This window comes from Fringilla coelebs, assembly GCF_963513975.1.
Source record: "Fringilla coelebs genome assembly, chromosome: 8".
In the NCBI taxonomy this organism is placed as follows: domain Eukaryota; kingdom Metazoa; phylum Chordata; class Aves; order Passeriformes; family Fringillidae; genus Fringilla; species Fringilla coelebs.
In genome coordinates, this window is record NC_140066.1 from 4,784,490 (window position 1) to 4,805,982 (window position 21,493).

A 21,493-nucleotide genomic window follows, 5' to 3' on the forward strand; every position below is an offset into this window, starting at 1 on the left:
CAGGCAGAAAAACCATCAAATTTGGAATTTTGAGAGAGCATCATCAAGTGGAATACCATGAGGGATTAAAAAACAGTTTTGTTGATACCAAGGATACACAAGCAATGCAGAGCTCCATTGCTTGTGTATCCTTGCTATCAACTGGATACACTGCACTGAATTTGGCTCACCTGCACTAAATTTGTGGGTATTTGCAGCAGAAATCCCACCAACACACTCCTTGGGGATACTGGGGGGGTTTAATGCTTCAAGTGCATTTTGGGGTGGGGTTTAACACTGTTTAAACTCAAAAAGCATCAGATCTCCAGGTGAAACCCGAATATTTTGCGGCATTTTTGGGGTTAAGGAGGGGTTTGGCTGTTCTTAGGATTAAAGTGAGTTTAAAGCAACCCAGAAGCAAAGTGCTGCCAGGCAGGCACCCTCCTGATCACTCAAGGTGCCATTGCTGACAGGACCTGGGGCTTTCTCTGCCAGAGCCCAGTCCCAGGGACACAGCAAGGACAGAAATCTCCATTTTCAACACAGCTCCTTCCTTCCAACCTGCCTGCAGGACAGCTCAAGGAAACCCACTGGAGAAGATGGAGATGATTACAACAGGGCAGATGACAATCTGTCAGCATGGCAAGTTAGGAGATACAAGTGGAAGAACAGATTTAAAGGAGATTTAAAACAGATTTAAAGAGAATACTAAAGAAATAGTCAGTAAAGGTAAACAGGACAGAAGCAACACAAGAAGGAAAATTAAACTGCTCAAAGTGCTGGGAAGTTAAAAGCCAAGATGCGAGGATGGGGCATAACTGACATAGTTTCAGAAAAATCTCTCAATCCTTTGAGATAAAACTGCTCAATACACACATTATTATCAACTTCATGGAACAGCTACCTTAAGGGAACTCAAATCCCATGACAGATTTTGAAATAATTCTGACTATAATCATGTAACTCCTCTGAACTCCCACCTCCTCCTTTGAAACACAGACAATAGATCATTATTTACAAAGGATCAATTTAATCTGAAGAAAGAGTTCTCTGGAACACCTGATGGATGCAATTCCTTCCCATCTCCTGACCAAACATTGCCACAATTCACCTGATGGCATTTTATATTTATAAAATTTGCCTGCACAAGCATTAAGATCTCTCCAGACAGTTTTATCCTCCAAAATTTTTCATCTGAAGATGAATAAAGTAATTCTAGCACGATTCATTTGTGATTGTTTTGCAGTTAACAACAAGAAAATCAATTTTTATATAAGGAAACTGAAAACAAAAACTTTTGGCACACCTGGAAAAGTTTTTTTACAGCTGAAAACACAGAGAGCAGCAACAGAAATATCAAATGCATTCATCTCATCAATGCTCTTCTCACTTACAAACTTTAAAAAGCTGTTCCTGTGCAGGGCTGGGGGACTGAGCTGTGCTTTTTTTACAGTAAAAAAAAAAAGCAGCTGGCAGTCAGCAAAGTGGAAACTTAGCAAGGAGCTCCTCAGGGAGGTGCTACTTGAAAAGATGCTGCTCATCACTCTTCCTAAAATGCTCCTTTCTGACAAATCTCCTCCAGCAGGCTCTGGTTGTTACCTGGCACCTCAGGAGCCACACTGGAACAAGGGGCTGAGCACACCCAGACCCTGTCAGGGACACAAAGCCACCCTCCCCAGCAGGTGACAGCTGCACTGGCCCCAGGCAGCAGCAGGAAAGAGGCTTTAGCTGCCCCTGCTCTGCTGCTCAAAACAGGAGGCTTGGGGGAAGTGATGAACCAGGAGAGACTGAGCTTTAATCTGCTGAGCTCCAGAAGATTCTCCAAAGCAGAGAACCAGGAGTTACCTCCTCTACCTGCACCTCCATGCCAAGGAGCCATCAGCTCTTCTGGGAAGCACTGGCCTTTCCACCCAGAAATTTTATCCAGCTATTAAAAGGATGGCACTCTAGAAAGCTCCTAAGCTGGAAAATCTAATTTTGCTACTGAACTCTATGAAAGGTGACCAATGTCTCTTCTTTTTATGTATCTTCTTCTGCCCCACAAATACTTCAATGACCACTGGAAGGTTCCTCAGCTTCTACTGTCACTTCTCTCCAATATCAGGGAAAACTGATGCACAGTCCTTTAGCTAACCTAGAGGCAGATTTAAATCCTTATTTTGAAATATTTGTTTTAATGACTGACAGATTACAATGTCATGCATTGCCTGGATTTCACTACTACAGTAATTTTTCTATTACTTTAGATATTTAAAAACATAATAAAGCTGTAACAGTTCAGAGAATCAATCTTCAACTTGGATTTTTAGGAATAAAATGAGGGGTAGGAAAACCACAACTCTTCGACAACACTAAATCATTTATACAAATGAAATTAGTCTAAGCTAATGAATAAATTAGATGAAGGAACAGCAACAAAAAAAAACCCAAAAAAATAAAACCAAAACCAGAAAACTCCTGTAACAGTACCAGCTTTCTGCAGAACTAAATTTTCAGAGAAGTCAGAAACCACCACCAATTGCTCCAACAGCTTTTTATAAGTAACAAGCAGGGACACACAAGAAAAGGGTGGAAGCAAATAGAGCCTCGGTACCAATGCAGTTTGATTTAAAAAAAAAAAAAGAGAAAAAACCAGGAAAATATTCATTTGGCAATTGGACATTAATACATGGACAGAAAGCCTGCTGTGAATTACTTTTCACTTTTTAATCACATGGCCCAAGCTCCAGATGGGCTGGATGCCAAGTCATTTAAAAGCGTTCAAGTAACATGAATACACACCAGCATTTCATTTAACCTCACTCAGCTCCACTAAATGAAGTACCAGTGCTCTCAATCAGCCTTAATTGTTTTAAGAAATGTGCAAAACATCTCCAGCTCTGCTTCAGGACAGCAACAAGCCACTTGCACTCCTCAGCCTATTTTTAGAAGTCATTATTTTGGAGAATGTATCTTTAAGAGCATACTTACAGATTGTATATCTTGTAATGGTTTTTATGCTTTGAATCCAAAAACCTTCAAGAGAAAAAAAAAAAGTATGTATGAATATACATTGAATAATATTGACCTCAATTTGCAGCAGCCTTAAAGCAACACCCAGCATGAGCAGTTCTGCATTCCCAGTCCCAGCAGTGCCCCAAAAATCAAGGAGGCAGAGTGCTGGAAACCTCACTCCTCCAAATAATCCAACAGCATGGATAACACCACTAATGCAACTAAGGGAAGCAAGGTCTGACCTGAAACTGAAATATTTACTGTACATGGACTGATTTCCTGATTCCTAAAACACCTGCAGGTCACTGTAGAGAAAGCACTGATCACACCAGGTATCTGGAAACACTTCCTATTTCATCACCTGTGCCAAATATTTTGCCACAAGGAAGGAAAGCAGGTAAAGTAACTCTTGTGCTCCAGTCCCAGCCAGAATCATTCACTTCAACCCCAGGTTTTTTATTATTTGCCACTGAAGTCTGTCCCCAGTGATATTGTGGGTTTTGGAAGGAGGACCACTCCACTTTTTCACACTCATTTCATTTCCATGCTCACTTTGGAACACAAACTTCCCCTACAAGCCTCGGCGAGCCAAACTGCAAGCATGATTCATCAGAAGTGCTGTGATTATATATGATGTGTCACCTGGCAATGTGCAAGAAGAAATAACATGCAAATGTTTACACTTAACATCATCAACAGTGTGTATCTGCACATCAGCCAGAAGGAATTTAATTAGCCATGACAGAACATGCTGTTCAAATTGAAAAGAAACACTAGCTGCTAAAATCCTGGAAAGCTCAAGCAAAAACAAGCTCTGGTTATCAGTCATAATATTCCAGAAGAACCTAGAACAGCTCTGTGGTTAAAGGCCTGCACTAAAATGGGAACAGATGTGAGTGCTCCTTGTGAGTGTGAAACTCCAAGTGCAGCAGGAAAAAAAAATCCATGAGTGCCACTGGTGCCCCTGTTGGCAGCCTTGGAGAGCCTCAGAAGATGGTGGACAAGAGGATTTGTTTCAGGAGATGTTCCTGTTTGTTAACACACACCAGAGAGTGAGGAGAGCTGGCTCTGCTTTTCCAGGAACATCCACACAGTGGAGTATAAGCTTCCAGGCAAGGATGTTTTTAAGGACAAAATTCCATCCAAAAACTCTCCAAGTGTCAGTCACAGGAGACAGCCAGCAGTGCAGGTTGTACTTCTCATCCAGCATTAGCCTGGAATTTGTCAGGGCACCAGCTATTCAGAAAAAACCCACTGCTGGATCCTGGCTCAATACCAACTGCTTAGGAGCCTGAGCACCTTGGATTTCTGCATAAAAAGCACTTGGAAAAAAACTCCCCAATAAAAAGATGGCAGGAGCAGATGAGGACTGCAACATGCAGAATGCTGCAGGATCTCATTTTCTTCTTGTTTAAGAAGAGAAGGCAAAAAATGTAATAATACTTGAGCATCCAGTTCCCTGCATCCACTTAATTTACATCTCTGCTTATCTTAATTTGGTTGATGATGCTTTTAGGTGATCACTGCTCCTTTTGATCAGTGTTTATGGACAGCTTAATAATTATATAGGCATTCCAGTAGTAAAATCTAATTTACACATATCTACCTACTCAACCACTAAAATGCATCCAGAAGCTACTGAAATCAAGGCTGTGAATGGAAGGGGGCCTTCCAAGACTCCTGCCTATCAATATTTATTCACATTATCCCCATGTTAGATTAGATATTGGGCAGGAATTGCTCCCTGGCAGGGTGGGCAGGCCCTGGCACAGGGTGCCCAGAGCAGCTGTGGCTGCCCCTGGATCCCTGGCAGTGCCCAAGGACAGGCTGGAGCAGCCTGGGACAGTAGAAGGTGTCCCTGCCATGGCAGGGGTGGCACCAGATGGGATTTAAGGTCTCTCCCAAGCCACAAACTCGACATTTCCAGCCAGCTTTCTTTCCCAGCAGTCAGAGGCACTTTTTCATGAAGCTGATGGAATATCCACTCCCTGATGAACTCCACCTTTGAAAATTGTGGGACAGGGGCAAAGGCTGGACTTTGGATAAATCACAGACTGATTCAGGTTGGAAGGTATTTAAAGCTCATCTCCTTCCAGCCCTGCCATGGCAGAGACACCTTCCACCATCCCAGGCTGCTCCAAGCCCCATCCAGCCTGGCCCTGGACACTTCCAGGGATCCAGGGGCAGCCACAGCTGCTCTGGGCACCCTGTGCCAGGGCCTGCCCACCCTCACAGCCAAGAATTTCTTCCCAATATCTAATCTACCATGGGAAAAATGCCCCTGTTCACCAGGGCAGCAGAGAATGCAGGCACTGCACCTCCCCCAGCCAGCTCAGCTCCAGGCTCTGACACTCTCAGTGCTATTTGTGGATGGTGATTTTCATCATGACAGAGGAACATGCAAAACCAACCCCCTGGAGCCCAGCTGAGTGCAGCTGTGCAGGGAGCCACTGCCCCCAGAGCTCTGACTGTCAGGTGAGGCTGATGAGGCCTCCCAGGGTGGGAATGGAGGAGCTCAGCTCACTTCTGTCCCACCCTGGGTGCAACCCCCATGGAAATTCCTGCAGCCCTACTTCTGCCTGCCAACAACTGGAGAATCCCAGATTAGTATGGGTGGGAAAAGACTTGAAAGCCCAAGCAGTGCCACCCCAGCCATGGCTCCAGCCCCATCAGAACTCAGTGGCCTCCTCTGGACTTGCTCCAAGATTCCACATCCTTCTTATGTTGGAAGCACCAGAATTCCAGGTGGGGTCTCACCTGAGCACAGGGCACAGGGGCAGAATCCCCCCTCTCCTGCTGCCCAGGCTGGGGCTCAGCCCCAGGCAGAGGGGGGTTCTGAGTGCCAGCTCTCAGCCCCAGCACCCCCAGCTCCTTCTCCAGGGCTGCTCCAGCTGCTCATCCCCTGGATTGATCCTGGGAGTTACCCTGATCCAGGGACAGCACCAGCACTTCACTTTGCTGGACTCCATGAGGTTGGTGCAGGCTCAGCCCTCCAGCTGGCCCAGGTGCCTGTGGATCCATCCCTTCCCTCCAGGGTGTGACTGACACCCACAGCTCAGTGTCACAGCTGGATGTGCTGAGGCTGCCTCAATCCCTCTGTCAGAGTCACCCACAGAGTTGATGAGCAGCACCAGCCCTTCAGAGACCCCAGCTGACCCTGGTCTCCACAGGGACCAGGAGCTGCTGCCCACAGCACTTTGCCTGCAGCCATCCAGCCAGTCCTGTATCCACAGAGTGCCCTATCCATCAAATCCATGTCTCACCAGTTCAGAAAGGAGGATGCCATGTGGGAACACTTTGAACAATTATGAGACACTCCCCATGGCACCTCCCAGCTGGGAGAAGCACCTCCTTGCCCAGACACACCCAACACCTTCCCTGAAAACCTTCCTGCATGATCCCTCACCCCAAAGGCTGAGCCTCTCACAGAGCTACTGAGCTCAGGACTTCAAAATATCTCTCTCAAAGATCCCTCTCAAATAATCTCTCTTCAAATGATATCTCTCAAAGCATCACTTTTCAAAAAAATCACAACTCTGAATCCTAAAACCACAAATTTTTGGCAGCTTCTACCAAGTGTTTGGTTTTCAATGCAACTTCTCACCCTCTCCAGGTAGGGTTTTAACTAAACGAACTGCAACAGTGTTCCTACAACACTCCCCACCTCTTCCTCAATTGTAGCCAGCAGTTCAGAGTAATGACTTTATCTGAAGTTAAAAATGACAACCTATAGGGGCTTTTTTACCAGCAGTAACAGATTTCAGGTCATCTTTCTCCTGGTCCATAATTATTCAACACAACCAAATGCAAAAGCCTTGATTAGAAGTCATTTACTTTTATGGTTATGTTTCAAATTTACTATTTGAAACAAATGTTTACTACATTTACTATGTGAAATCAAAATTTACTCATCAAGCACTTCATTTATCAACTGCAGAAAGGATATGGGCAAACTTATCCTGAGATACCATCAGTTACCTGAGGAAACTTGACACTGAATAGAGCCATTGGATTGATGTCTTTCTATAAGTAAATAACCTCTTTTTACTCCAACACAAATTACTGCATTCAAATTTTCCCACTAAAAAAGCAGATTATATGCATTTGAGATCAACCCAGAACAGCAGCCTGGCCATTTTTTGTTGTTTCCAACATTTTTTCAGGATAGCTATTAAGGCAACATCTAGAAGATGCAAAAAAACCTCAGCATTTCTACAAGTCAGAACACACAAGCTTTCCTCAGCAGGGCATAAATGAGTGTAGAAAAGATTATTCAAGGTTTTCTAAGCTAAGGAAAAGAAAAAGAAAGCCTTACCTTACTACATCATCGATGTTGTTCCGGTACACTCCTTCAAGCCTCTCTGCAGGAAAGCCCATAGCAATTATGTTGGGATAAATATCTGAATATGCAAGTTATGGAAATATTTATAAAGCATGTGAAATGTCTACAAAAGCATTAAATGGATATTAATCAAATGTTTAACTGTACCCAAATCAGTGCAACAACTAAGACTGCATGCAGTAGGTGGGAATTTGCAGATCTGAAAAAGGTTATATACTTTGCTTATTAAAAAACCCCCCAACAATTACCCACTTCTGCACAAATATTCTTATTTCTTATTCTGAACTACCTGCAATTCACTTGCCAAAAGCAGCCCAGGATAAAAGAATTTAAGCAAAGTACCTCTTAGCCAAACAAATCAAGGCTGAGGAAAAAGGGCAAATAAGAAAATTTTAAGTTTACATTTAGAGTTGTTGTAGTAAAGAACTCAAAAATGCTACAAAATTACTGGTATTTATTTTCCCCGTGGTGAAATGATATATGGATTTTTTTTTTTAACAGAGTTCTAGAAAAGAAAGTCCTCCCAAGTTTAAAGCATTATTAGAAATGATAATGTAGTGAAAAAGCTCAGCTGAAGAGTGAACCAGAAATGAAAGCAGCAGCTCGAAACAACCCATACCCTGCCACATTAACATACTCCTCCTCAAACTAATTTTAGCAGGAGCAAGAACAAAGCATGATATGTTTGAAGTTGGCCCAGCTTTGAAAAGGGGGGCTGGAGGAGGTGATTTCCAGAGGGCCCTCTCAACCTAAATTATCCCACACTTTTAAGACTCGTTTTTATTTTCATGGTCAAAATATACCAAAGCTCCAAAGAATAATCACACCAGAATGGGAGATACTGCACTGGCTTCCAAGATACTAAAATTCCAGTTACTTGTGCACAAAGAAAAGCCTGAAGTAGGACACAAACTACTCTACTCCACCCTTGCAAAATTCCCACAAGTCCTCAAGAGCAGAGCAGCACAAACCAAGCTCTGCATTGACACCATTAACTGCAAGGCTTCAGAAAAACATTAGGAACTCAATACACGGAAATAATGTTTTGTACTCTTGGAAAAAAAAAATATAAATTAGCATTTACTGTGTTGTAATCTAAGTATTAATAGACATTGGGCCATTCAACAGATCATTTGTACAGACAAAGAGAAAAATATGAAAAAGCTTTGGAGTAAGCCAAATAAATATTTGTGGCTGCTTTAAATACAGACACTGAAACAGGTTTGTGTCTGGTTTCCAGTTTATTCTGTACTTGCCCAAACTCTAAAAAAAACACATATTAGAAAAAAAACCCAACAAAGACTAAAGTGCTTAACTTAAAGAGCTTGGGATAACCTCAAATCACAAACTTTGAATTTCCCTCTGATCTATTTTACTCAGCAAGCAGTTCACACCTCTTTAATTAACAAAAGGTGCAATATAATTAGCAATGTCTTTACTGTTTTATCAGTTATTCCCTGCCATAAGCAGAAGAAACTGGTTCTGTACTATATTAACTGAATTACCTGGCTAACACACCCCATCACTCCCTCCTTCTTCCCAATTTCAGCCTGATTCCTCCCCACTCCCAGTTCCAGCATTTCTCCTCCAAAGCCCATCCTCATGCATCCTGCTCTGAGCAGCAGGGCTAAACAAACCATAAATTACCACAGCAAAACAATCCAGTATATCACTCTGCTTTCCACAGCACTTCTCGTGGGAGACAAGCCCTCATGCTGGCAACAGGGGGAAAACAATTTCATTTTGACACATCAAAACAAAACTCAGTTTCAGCTGCAGCATCACCCATGGGATAGATGCCCAAACTTCACTGAATTGTGAGTGACTTGCTCACACTTCTATTTGCAATCCTGAGCTTTCCTCCATTTGTTCAGGCACTGCAGCCCGTGGTTGACATTCAGATGCTTCTCCTCTCCCAGGGGCTGAGACAGGAGATACTTTCCAGGATTCCCAGCTGGTGCAAGATGGAAGAGAGGCAGACACACCCCCTGAGCCAAGAGAACAGAACATCTTAACAGCAGCGTTCCCAGCCTGCTCACACACTGCTCCAAACACCGAAGCCTCCAAGCACGCAGGCACAGGCAGATAAAAAGTTCCAAAATAACCGGGGTCCTCCCAGGCTGCTGGAAGCTCAATTCCTCAGCTCCTGGCTCTCCCTGCTCCCCTCCCTGGCTCAAGGGCACAGCTCCCAACCATTCCTGCTCCCAAACTGCTGCACCACTGCCCCACAGCAGCCAGCAGGCTGGCAAAGCCCTCCGGGGTCAGGAGAGCAGCCTCGGACTGACTGATCACCGCCTCGGACACGGGAACACTTCAGCTGATCCTGGCAGTGCCCCAGGCAAGGCTGGACAGGGCTTGGGGCAGCCTGGGATGCTCAAAGGTGGCCCTGCCCATGGCATGGGGTGGCACTTAAAGGTCTGTGAGCTTTAAGGCACTTTATACCATCCCTTAAACCATTCCATGGTTCTGTGACCATTACAATTGGTTTTACATTGTAAACCGAAAGTGAGAATTGCAAAAGGTGTTCCTCAATATCCTCAGTAAGGAAAGACAATGAAAAAATACTTCAAATGGGGTAGGGGGAAAAAATATGAATCTATTTACTGAAGCCACCTCGACATGAGGAACAAAAACTTCCCTGGAGGGTAACAGAGCACTGCCCAGGGAGGGTGTTGAGTTTCTCTGTCTCTGGAGACAGTCCAAGCCCACCTGGAAGTGCTCCTGTGTCAGCTGCTCCAGCAGACCCTGCCTGGAGAGGGAGCTGGACTGGATGATCTCCAGAGGTCCCTTCCAACCCCAACTATTCTGTGAGCCTGTCATGCTGATTCACTAAAAGTGTTTTGTGTGATCTGAGGCTTTGCAACCTGACAGCACAAAAACCCAACTCAACTGGTGCTCAAAATGAAATACCCAACAGCGAGCCTCACGGGGAGGAAGGGTTGTTTTTAGAAAAACACGGTAATTTTTTTAAAACAGGCAAGCCAATGTCTCCCCCACCTAAATATAATCGTCCTGAAGCACCTCAGTGATTATCTCAAAGCATTAGACTGGAATGCAGCTCACAGCCACTGCTGACTCACCCTGGTGTCTGCACAGGGCTGCTGCCAAAGGACACGGCCCCAGCAACGCCCTTCCAGGCACCAGGCTCCAGCTGCTCCCAAGGAAAGCATGGAACAGCAATCACAGACCCATTCTTACTGCTGAGGAAGAGAATTTTGGGGCTTTTCAATACAAGCTGACATAAATACTCCTGGCAGCATGGTGAAGAGATGCAGAATCATCAAATAGCCCAAGCTGGAAGGGACCCACAGGGATCATCCTGCCCAACCCTGGCCCTGCACACACATCCCAATAATTCCATCCTGTGCATCCCTGAGAGTATTGTCCAAGTGCTCTGGCAGCCTTGATGTGCTGCTATGAAGCTCTTGTGGTGGCTCAAACAATTAAAGAATGCCTTTGCTCTAGGAAGCACTAAGATGGAAGAACAGAATGGAAGTGGTGCTGCTGTTTGCACAGATGAATTAAATCTCTGAGCAGAAACTGAAGTTTCATCACTTAAATGGAAAACCTGTCATAAAACCAATTTCTTCCACCCATCCTGTGAAAAGATACCCCAAAATCTGCAGCAAGTGGAGGGCATGGTTGTTCCTGCATCCCTCCCAGCCTGCTTTTATCCCCATGCTGGGGAATGAAACTCCTCTTCAGGGACAGGAACAGCCCCTGATCACTGCAAGGACCAGTTCAGGAGCAACCATCCACTGAGCATCACCTTCAGCAGGCTCTGCTCTCACCAGCCATACACAGCAGCTCCCAGACATCCCTTTTCACACCTTGCTTCATTTAACATCGATTTCCAAAGCTGAAATTAAGATATTCACTACCAAGATGAGATTTCTTACACAGGAGCTTGGGAAGCTGGGCTTCCATTCAAAGGAAGCACTCTGAGTCATCATGAAATTGGTAACCATACTGCTAATTTTAGAAATCTGGGAGAACTGATCATTTAAAACGTGCAACAAGCTCATTATCAATTCCAAGCTTTTTTTTTTTTAAGACAGGAAAACAAAAATGGAAAAAGCCTCAGTCATTTACTGAGGCTGTTCAACACATGCAAAAACAAAATCAACCAAAGTGGTGTAACTACCAAAATTTCATAGGATATGCTGAGTTGGAAGGAACCCACAAGGATCCACAAGGATTTGAAATGGGCTTTTTAAAAAGCATAAAATAAATCCCACCACATTTTGCCAAAGTAGCTCTTTCCTAAGATACTCATTCCCAAAAATGGTTCTAACAGTTTTTAAAGTACTCATTCCTTTCTCAGTCTTGTAAACATGGAAGCTGGGATTTTAGTGCTGATAATAAAAAAAAATTACCATGGACAGGCCCATGATCACAGGATCACAAATATCCTAAGCTGGAAGGGATTCACAGGGATCATGGATGCTCTCCTGGCCCTGCACAGACCCCCCAACAATCCCACCCTGGGCAGCCCTGGAGGGTCCAAGCTCTCTGGAGCTCTGGCAGCCTCGGGGCTGTGCCCATTCCCTGGGGAGCCTGGGCAGTGCCCAGCACCCTCTGGGGGAAGAACCTTTCCCTAAAATCCAACCTGAACCTCCCCTGGCCCAGCCCCAGCCCTTCCCTGGGTCCTGTCCCTGTCACAGAGCTGCAGCCCCTGGTGAGCTCTGCCCTCAGTCTCCTCCAGGGAACAATCCCAGTGCTCCTCATGCAGCCCCTCCAGACCCTTCCCCATCCCTGTGTCTCTCCTTTGGTCACCCTCTGGCAGCTTTACACCTTCTCTGTACTCTGGTGCCCCATGACACACGAGGCAGAACAGCAGAACATCCTCCACTCAAGTCCTTACCACCAACTACACAACTCCACTTCCAAAGGAGCCAAGACAACACTGTGCTGTGCCCAAGGAACCCTAAAATCACAACACCCAATTATCTGCTAAATCACCCAATGCCACAATGATGCTTTGTCAATACAGAAACCAGACCAATGCAAATAATCCATGTGCCACTGCAGAAATGCCTTTGCTCTAATGCTGCTCACAGACTGAACAAAACACTCTCCCTTAAAGCCTGAAATCATTCCCACATTGCTGAAGATGACAGTCTTTCCAGTTGCTATGAGAAAAATCCTGGATCATTATGCAAATCAGCTGTTATAATCACTTTCAAAAATAGCTGTCTATATATTCACATTATGCCAAGTCCAAATTAAAGAATATGCAGTGTACACTTGCAATTTTTTACATACATAGAGATATAAAAGTAAATTACTCATGTTGGTCCTGTAACTGATTTTGTTCACAAATTCAGACTTTTTCCTAATAATGGAAAGTGGCCAAAAAAACATAGCAAAACATTTACCAATTCTTAATTCTTAAAGAGTCACAAGGAAGCTGCAAAAACCAACAGCTGCAGCTTTTCCTGCAGTGATTAACATTGCCAGTTAGTAACTGTAACATCATTAGAATGTCTGAGTGATTTTATGAAGTCCTATATTTCCAAGTATTTAACCCCTGATCCTCACTCCACTCCTAAAGTGGATATAACAGGAAAACAAAGAGCAAATGACCTCATCTCCTATTTTATAGGCAGGCCAGAGCATGCAGTGCTTCAGAATTGACACACAGCTTTTTAAACCCAACACTGAGACAGGTTTTACATCAAAACAAAAATGAAAAAGAACTTTAAAACTCATAGCCCTTTGCAATTTTACAAATATTTATTATTTACAAGGGCCTGGAACAAAAGGAGAAGCGGGAATGGTTTCCCACTGACAGACAGAAGGTTTATATTGGATGTTGGGAAGAAATCCTTCCCTGGGTGGGTGGGCAGGCCCTGGCAGAGGCTGCCCAGAGAAGCTGTGGCTGCCCCTGGATCCCTGGCATGTCCAAGGTCAGGATGGACAGGGCTTGGTGCGACTGGCATCATGGAAGGTGCCCCAGCCCATGGAACTGGGTGAGCTTTCAGGTTCCTTCCAGCCCAAACCATTTTGGGATTCTGTGAATCAAAGGCTTCAGGAAGACCTAGCAAACATTAGATTTCATCTTTCTTTAGAAAGGAAATTTCCAAAAAACTGAATATTCCTGAAGCTGTGAATGATGGGGCTGGTCAAGTTGTGCTCTGGAGCTAAAAACCTTTCTGCACACCCCGAACCTGACACCTCCAAATAAAACAACAACAGTCCATTTCTCCCAACACACAGCTTCCAGCCCCAAAACTGGAATTTCATTTAACAAAGAACAGCCTTAAACTGAGGAATCTACAGCCTGAAAAAAGCTTCACAACTGCCAGGAATGCTAATTTTCACTTCCAGTTCAGGCAGGGGAGGCTTGGCCTTGCTTTAATCTGCTCCCCACCAGCCCACTCCTCATCTGCTGCCAGCTCTGCTCCATGTCACCCCTCACCCTCCTGCCTGCCAGGGGACCCAGCCACCAGTGTGGGGTGGCCAAGCTGTCACTGCCACGTCCCATGTGACAGCAGAGCCCAGGAGCAGAGGCACAGCGTGGCTTTGAAGGCTCCCAAAGTTGCTTTGTTGTCTGAATTAGCCTGCAGGTTTCAGGAACTCTGGCTGCAGGAGCCATGTGAGGCGGTCTGGCAGCACAGCTGGGCTGAAACGTTCCCCTGGTGACCTCCAGCCCTTTAATTCCAGCTTAAACAAGTCCACAGAGCAACAGCAAGGGAGAAAAAAAACCAGCACTGCTCTAACTGTTCAACAGCTTGACAGCCTGGAGCTACAGGGGGAGTGTTACAAGAAGTGTCCACACTCCATCCTCAAACAGATTTAAGAGCCCTGACAAATGGCCAAGCTCTTATTAGTGCCATTTGCTTGACAGCATCCCAACAACAAAAAAAGAAAATGGCATAGGAAAATATACCCAGACAAATCTAGAAGACTTTCCTGACATGCATGCTGTTTAAGCTGTATCCATGAGTGCCTTCTTTATTTAACAGGCAGCATTTCCATTAGCCAGCATGAAATGCAAAATAAGTTTAGTATTTTTCTAGGAGCCTGGATCATCAGGAAGCATAGAGGAAATGAACAGGAAGAAAGTTCTTCAGAGCAAAGGAGGATTCCTTGTAGCCATCCAGCTGCACTTGTCAACTGTACCATCTGTGCCTTAAACAACAAGCAAAGGGACCAACTCAGATGTGGCTGAAACATTTTATCATTTAGAAGAAATGCATTTAACCCCTTGATGCTCCATATTCCAACAAGGACTCTTTTCCCCTCATTTTTTAATTTTTTTTTAAGCTTTCAGCCTGCAATTTAAATGCAACAACCCAGATAAAGAATAACTGCAACTCCTTCATATCCAGGAGGCAAAGCTGTCCACATGAGGTCATGGGGCTGACAACAGGTCTGGAGGGGAACTCAAATTCCCACAACATAAAGAAATAAATCAGAAGATGCCTCAGGAGGAAATGCCAGGTTGTCTACATCCACAACTCACTTCTGGACCTGCTCATTATATTGAATTTGGGAGTCATCCCAGAGCAAGAGTCTCTCCCTTCACCATGGGGTATAGGAAATGTGCCCAGGAACTCTCAGTCATATGGAGGTTTTGCTGAAGAGCTAACAGGGTCACATTAAAACTGGGGAAAAAAAAACCCACAGACCTCACAGCAGAAATAGAAAAAATGGTAACAAAGGCATGAAAGATGATGGCTGCTCTAGAGAACAGCTTGTACTGACAAAGGCTGAGAAAAAGGCACCTGAAACTTCCATTTCAAAATGGTCTGGAATCATAAATAAAGATACAAAAGCATGAAGAGAGTAAAGGAAGCACGAGCTCTTGTGTAGAGCTGCAAGAAATGTTTGGACAACGCTCTCAGGCACAGGGTGAGATTGCTGGGGTGTCCTGTGCAAGGCCAAGAGCTGCACTTTGATGATCCTTGTGAATCCCTTCCAACTCATGAAACCCCTCTAAAATAGCTGACACAGACACAGAAAAGGACACAGAAAAGCTGCCCTTCCCATTCAGAAAGAGCCAAGAGCAAACATAACAAATGATGCATCAGCCTCTGTGTTATTGACACAAAGTTTGACAGAACTCTTCAGCTGGGAAGGCAGAGACTGGGCCTCAACTCCCTAACTCAACCCCAAATCCAGACCCACAATCCCAACAGATTTCCAGAGGGAAACACACAGAGGTCCAGGAAAGAAAGTTCTTTTGTTTCTGCTGACATTTTGGAAAGGCCACATCCCATCTTTCCACAGCCAGCCTGGCACCCCAACAAGCTGCAACAACACATGGTGGCCCAAGGGTGATGGTGCAGAATCCCAGGATCACTGAGGCTGGAAAATGCTCTGGGATCATCAATTCCACCCTGTGACTGATCCCCACCCTGTCACACAAACCAGGGCATGGGGTGCCACAGCCAGCTGTGCACCTGAGGCAGGACAGGGACTGAGCAGATCCCCTCCAGAGTAACCAATGCTGGGAGAAGCTGCACTACCACACCTCAATTTGAGTTTTTAAGTGCCAAACTGACCTGTTTTAACCACCAACTCAACTCAGAATGAGCTGTTTCAAGCAGAGCTGTGAGATGTGATCGTGTGTTCCCAGCACACCACCCCACTTTGCAGGATCTCCCTGAACCACCACTGTGTACTTAAGCATGTCCTAACCTCAAACACCCCCAGAAAAACACAGGAATTTTATTCAGTAAAGAGAAGCCAGCACAGAAGAGTCACTACTTTGATATTTACTGACAGGAAGTGAAAAATGGCTCAGACTCAACTTTTTGCAAGCCTGAAAGAACATCCAAAAACTTTCAGAGACAAGGGAATTTAAAAGAGCTATGGGGCTGCAGGACAAATACAGCACACTAAAAGCCTTCAGAGAATAGAAACTACAAAAAATAGGGTTTGTATGGATTTATCAAACCTTCATGTGTGTGGGGTGGGTCAAAAGAAAATAAAGGTGAGTGGCAAAACAAGACACAGAGCCAGTCTAATAAACCATTACTCAAACAATAAGCCCCAAGTAGCTAGTTTTATCCAAATGAGATCTGGTGTTTCCCTCCTCTAAATGTTAGCATAAAAAAAGGACATTACTTCTCTAACTCACCCACACAAGAAATGAAAGAACAGAAAATACACAACTCTTCAGTTGTAGCCCAATATATACCCAAGCAATGCAATGAATTAAGCAGAGGCCTCTAAGAAAATTAATCATGCAATTAAAAGCTATTATACTACAGCTCCACAAAGGCAGAATTAAGTTTATAAAGACGTTTCTTAAGCACTTCACTACAAAAAACTGGATATTAAGCAGTTTTTCTGCACTGCTGCACGCTGGGGCTGCGGAGCTGGGAGTTCATCTTTAAAGGGAACAATGCCAGCTTTTGCAATAGTCATCATCCCAAACACAGAGCAGTTGAGTTTAATTTTTTTAGCTGCACAGTCAATTACCATTTGAATCACAGAGCCACCACTTGAGCTCCATTGCCTAAGAATCGTTATTAAGATAACCTAGATTTATGCAGCATGATACAGGGCCTAATTGCACAATTATTTACTTCCATTCTACAAAAATCCTTTTTTTTTTTTCCCAGGGCCTCACAGGCAAGACAGCAAAGGAGGCAGATGACGACAGGAGCAAAGAGGATGCTGGCTTGAATTAGAAACTGGAACAAGGATTTGTTTACATCTGAAATATCAACCTGGGCCTAAGACACATCCAAAAACTAACAGAACCCAAAGGAGACTCAACCACCCACAAATAATCCATGTTTCAGGAGACATCCTGCCCTACAGGGCCACATATTTCCAAATAAATTATCTTCTTACAGCCCAGAAACCACCATTCCAGTAACTCACAGGAAAGCACAAACTTGCACAGCTTTCAATCCCAAAAAACCTTCACCCAAGTGCTAAATCAAAGGAGCCCACACCTCCCCTAGGATTTAAGATGAGGCTCAGGGCATATCCAGGAATTACTACACAAAACTCCAAGCTATATATCTTATTTTCCTCCCTGAAAAAGCCATGCAATAAATTAACCTTCAACATCCACCCTGTATCAGGCACAGTAAAGGAATAAAAATCACACAGAGCTCTGAGTTGCTCCAAACTAGAAAGGAGCTGGGTTCTGGGAGTTAGTTATGAGTAATGACAGTATCTTTGGTCTCTAATGTAATTAAGGGATTTGACAGCTCAGCTGCCTATTCCCTCCCTTCTCTTCCAGTTTGTCAGAACACAACAATTGTCCTTTAAATCATTATACAACAACTATTTTCATGTTTAAACCTGTTGTAGGGGAAGACTCTGGCTAAGGTACCAGGGTATAATTTGTCAGCTTATGCAGCATTAATATGGCAACAACATTAATCCATTATAAATATAATTTCATTTAAGGAACTATTCAGCAATTCACAACCTGCAAAAACTTGGTGGATAGAAGCTTTACATATAACATTTCAATTTTGTATTTGTACTCCCTGAAGTTTAGTTTTGGATTTATGCTTTTTAGCACAGGGGTGTTTTAACACAACATCCTTTCAACCATATTATTACTGAATAAATTATATCAATTGCTTCCACAACAATGAGGACTTAGGTGTCCAAATCACCCTACAAAGAAGAGAATGGAAAGTAAAGCCACCTCTCTTCTGGGAGAAAATTAAGACAACTCTATATTCCTCTACACAGTGTTTTAAGACCTCAACACTCACTGTCTCTACGGCAGTCACCGTGCTCCAGAACACTTTGGTAAGACAAACAAGTTCTTCCTGGTGCCTCAAGTGTAGCACTGGGTAGGCAGCAACAGGAATTTTGTCCCAAAGAAACCTGCCAGCCCCAGCCTAGCAGTTATCAAGAGCCAGCTAATCTCTGTACATGTATTCTACTGCAGCAGCCACAGCAGCTCCAGCGTTGCATAAGCTCCACACTGAAGGCTCCATCCTCTCCCAGGTCAGGGGAAGGCAGATGGAATGATGCTGTGGACAGAAAGGCCTTCCTGACTAGCACAGATTCCTAGAAAGATGCATTTCCAAAACTCACCACCCTCCAAGACTCCAGCTGGACCCAGTGTTGGGGCTGGCCAGCCAACCACACAGAGTAAACGTGGGGTGGGATTTCCACAAGCCCTCAACAGTGACAGAACTGTCCTCAGCCAGCAAACCCCACAAAGTAACTCCTTGAGCACCAGCCCCTCATCAACCTTAGTGTAAGCAAGAGAAAACTTGGATTTTTCCTTAAAAACAAATACTCAGACCCAGTGCTGGTCCTAGCAAAGCTGGCACTTGATTCAGCATTACCCTCCTCACATTTAACAGCAAAGCTCTGCATGTTCTGAAGACTTCACACACTTAACTGAGCTTAAAACCAGGCTCCAATCATTAATCACCTTGGCTCGGTGATTTCTAAGAGGTCACCATAAAAGAAATACTATGCAGAGTCCACTCATTTCTCTGCCCACCTTGAGAAGAACACACAGCCACCACTTCAGCAGCTTCTGTTCACTTCGAAGTGTGCACAGGCAGGTATTTTTTAATTTGGAGTTTACCTTGTGCAAACAGTCTCCACATGCACTGAAAATTTCTGATGATCCAAGCTGAAGCATTTCCCTAAGAATCCTGCACTACATTTAAACAAGTGCAAAAGGACAAGCTGTAATTTGTGAGGGCTTTTTCTAAGTCCCTTTCTGAACAACAGCAGTGGAAAAGCAGGGCAGGAAGGGGCTGGGTGACTCTGGATGGGATTGCACCCCACAGCACCTGCTGAGTGTGGGGTTTGAAGGCTCCAGCTGCCCAACACCCCCATCCACACAACTATGGCACAGGGTTTGAGGTTTTCTGGGTTGTGAGGAGCAGTGAACGACCTAGCCCACATCAAACCCCAGAAGAGAAAATGCAGGAACACATTTGCAGCAATCACCACCTTGCTCTCTCTATCTGGACAGGTCAAAACTCTTCATCCTTGCTAAGTGCAGAAATCTTCTTGGGATCAAACACATCCTGTACCAAGCAGGGAACTGAAACTCTGCTGAGTCCCCAGCCAGCAGCACTGTCTATGCAAACAGACTTCTGAGATGAATTCAGAGCAAAACTGGCACTGATCTTGTCCAAAACCCAACATCATCCCAGGCTCCAGAATCAAAATGAGTCTGTCAGGCTCTAAACACTGCTAAGGAACATGGTTTACTTCAGAACAAAGAAATACTTTCCCACCAATAAAATGCATTGCCAGTTGGTCTCTTCTAGTTTCTTCTAAACCCTCCCCGTGCTTGTGTACAAACTCGTTACAAAACCTCTAACAAACTTCAATTTTAAAATGAGACCAAGTCTTTTAAACAAATGGCCTTTCCAGCTCGGGCTCTATTTTTAAACACAGTATAGACCTCATGCCACTAATTCACTTTTTTTTTTCCTGGAAGCTGAGCCATTTTGAGTCAAGTCCCATAATTTAAAATTTCATTAAAAATGCAAAGAGCTTTAGGACTGCAAACAGCATAAAGCAGTAAGAGATTCTAAGGAGAGATTCTAAGGAGCTTCCTGCAGCAATTTCAGCATTCCCTGCCTTTCATTCCACGAGACAAAGGACGTGTGAGACGTGTAAACTGCTCCCAACATCTCATCTCGCCTGAATGTTGCTGCAGTTTGTACCACTATGTAGGTCACGAGCTCCACATGCTTCAGTCAAGCCCTAGGCTCAGCCTAGCTGCCCGTTTGCACCCCTATCAGAAGGCCTGGGGACACGAGACAAAGTTTAACCCGAGCTAGGACAGGCACAAGAAGCCTGTCCTAGCCTTTCCCCACTTGCTAAACTCACACACAGAGCTCTTAAGACACAGGCAAGCCATGCACTGCTGCATGGAAGTGTTTTCTCTCTGCTGTTCCCTGCAGTAAAGGAAGGCATCATCAAGCTGCACAATTTCAGAAATAACACAGAGTGCCTCAGAAAACATTCTGGCGCTTGCAGCATCAAGAAATGCAACCATCAGAGAAGAAAGACACGAATCCAAACTTTCCTTTTCACCCATGGGCACGAAAAAGCATCCAGTAGTGCAGAAATTAATTAAAACCCAAATAAACCAGAAAGAAATATCTGAAGCATTAAACAGCTAATTTAATGTCTCCACCTTTACAACCCTTTCTTCTTCTAAGTTCAGAATATTTTTTTCCAAGATGTGCATAAAGACTGCTGAGAGAACATCTGATTAGATGACAAGCAGCAGCAATGTGGTTTTTAAAGACACTCAGGCCCATTTTCACACTCTGCACTGATTTTGGGAAGATGCTGTCTCCCTTTGCTGAAATCCCACATCAGACACACAAGGACTCTTGACCAGCTCCTCAGGAACTGAGGGTTCCAAGCACAATGTCCTGTACTGCACATGCATCAAGATCACTTTTAAAAGGCTCTGACACAGCCCAACCAAGGATTTTGGCACTCCAGCACCTTGCCCAGCCTGCCTCTGGCACCCAGGAGTTCCTGCAAGGCCTTTGGATAACATCCATGCCCAAAAATCTCTGACCACACTGAGACAGGGACCCTCCCTCAGAGAGGGACAGGGGAAAGGGCAGAGCCCAGAGCACAGGCAGCTCACCTGCACTCACTGCAGCTCTTTCACTCTCCAGCTCCCAAAGGCAGGTGAGCAGCAGCTGCCGAGTGTTGTGGGGCTGCAGGAGGAACCCAGAGCTCCATTTCCCAAATGCCCAACTCCTGGCTGCCTTTCCCTTTTGGCTGGACAGAGGCAGCCACCCTGAACCATGAGGCATCTCCAACACCTGGTCCTCCTGCCATGCCTTGCTGAACAGCTCACTTGGGCTTCAGGTTTTCTCTTTTTTTTCCTTAATATCACATGGTTGGAGAGCTAAATCCATGGCCATGTGTGTAAGGAATAAATAGGTTATTCCCATCTACCAGGAATGGTGAGCAACAATTCCATGGGAGCGCTGCAAAAAGAAGCCTGCACAAAGTGATGAAAAAAATTCAACTTTCACTTCTGAGCAATATCATCCTTCTGCACAGCCAGAAGTCTTCATTCATTAATTATCTGTTCAAAATGTGCAGCTACCAAAAAAACCACTTCTTCCCATAATTTTTTTTATCATTAAAGAAAACATACCATCTTTTCCACAAATTTCATGGCAGAACTGCAGCCAGCTGCTCATTTTAGAAACACCAGCCTTAGCTCACTGTTAACAGCCTCTT

At 44.5% G+C, this 21,493-nt stretch overlaps 1 protein-coding gene across 1 annotated transcript in view; it reads right to left on the reverse strand.

The window, feature by feature from the left end:
* Window positions 1–21,493, reverse strand: part of PTEN (phosphatase and tensin homolog) — a 48,144-nt gene that overhangs the window by 24,657 nt on the left and 1,994 nt on the right. Inside the window, exons 2-3 of the mRNA XM_084209973.1 lie at window positions 7,289–7,373; window positions 2,950–2,994 (exon numbers count right to left, since the gene is read on the reverse strand). Of these exons, the coding sequence (XP_084066099.1) occupies window positions 2,950–2,994; window positions 7,289–7,373 (130 nt within the window). The remainder of the gene's footprint in view (window positions 1–2,949; window positions 2,995–7,288; window positions 7,374–21,493) is intronic.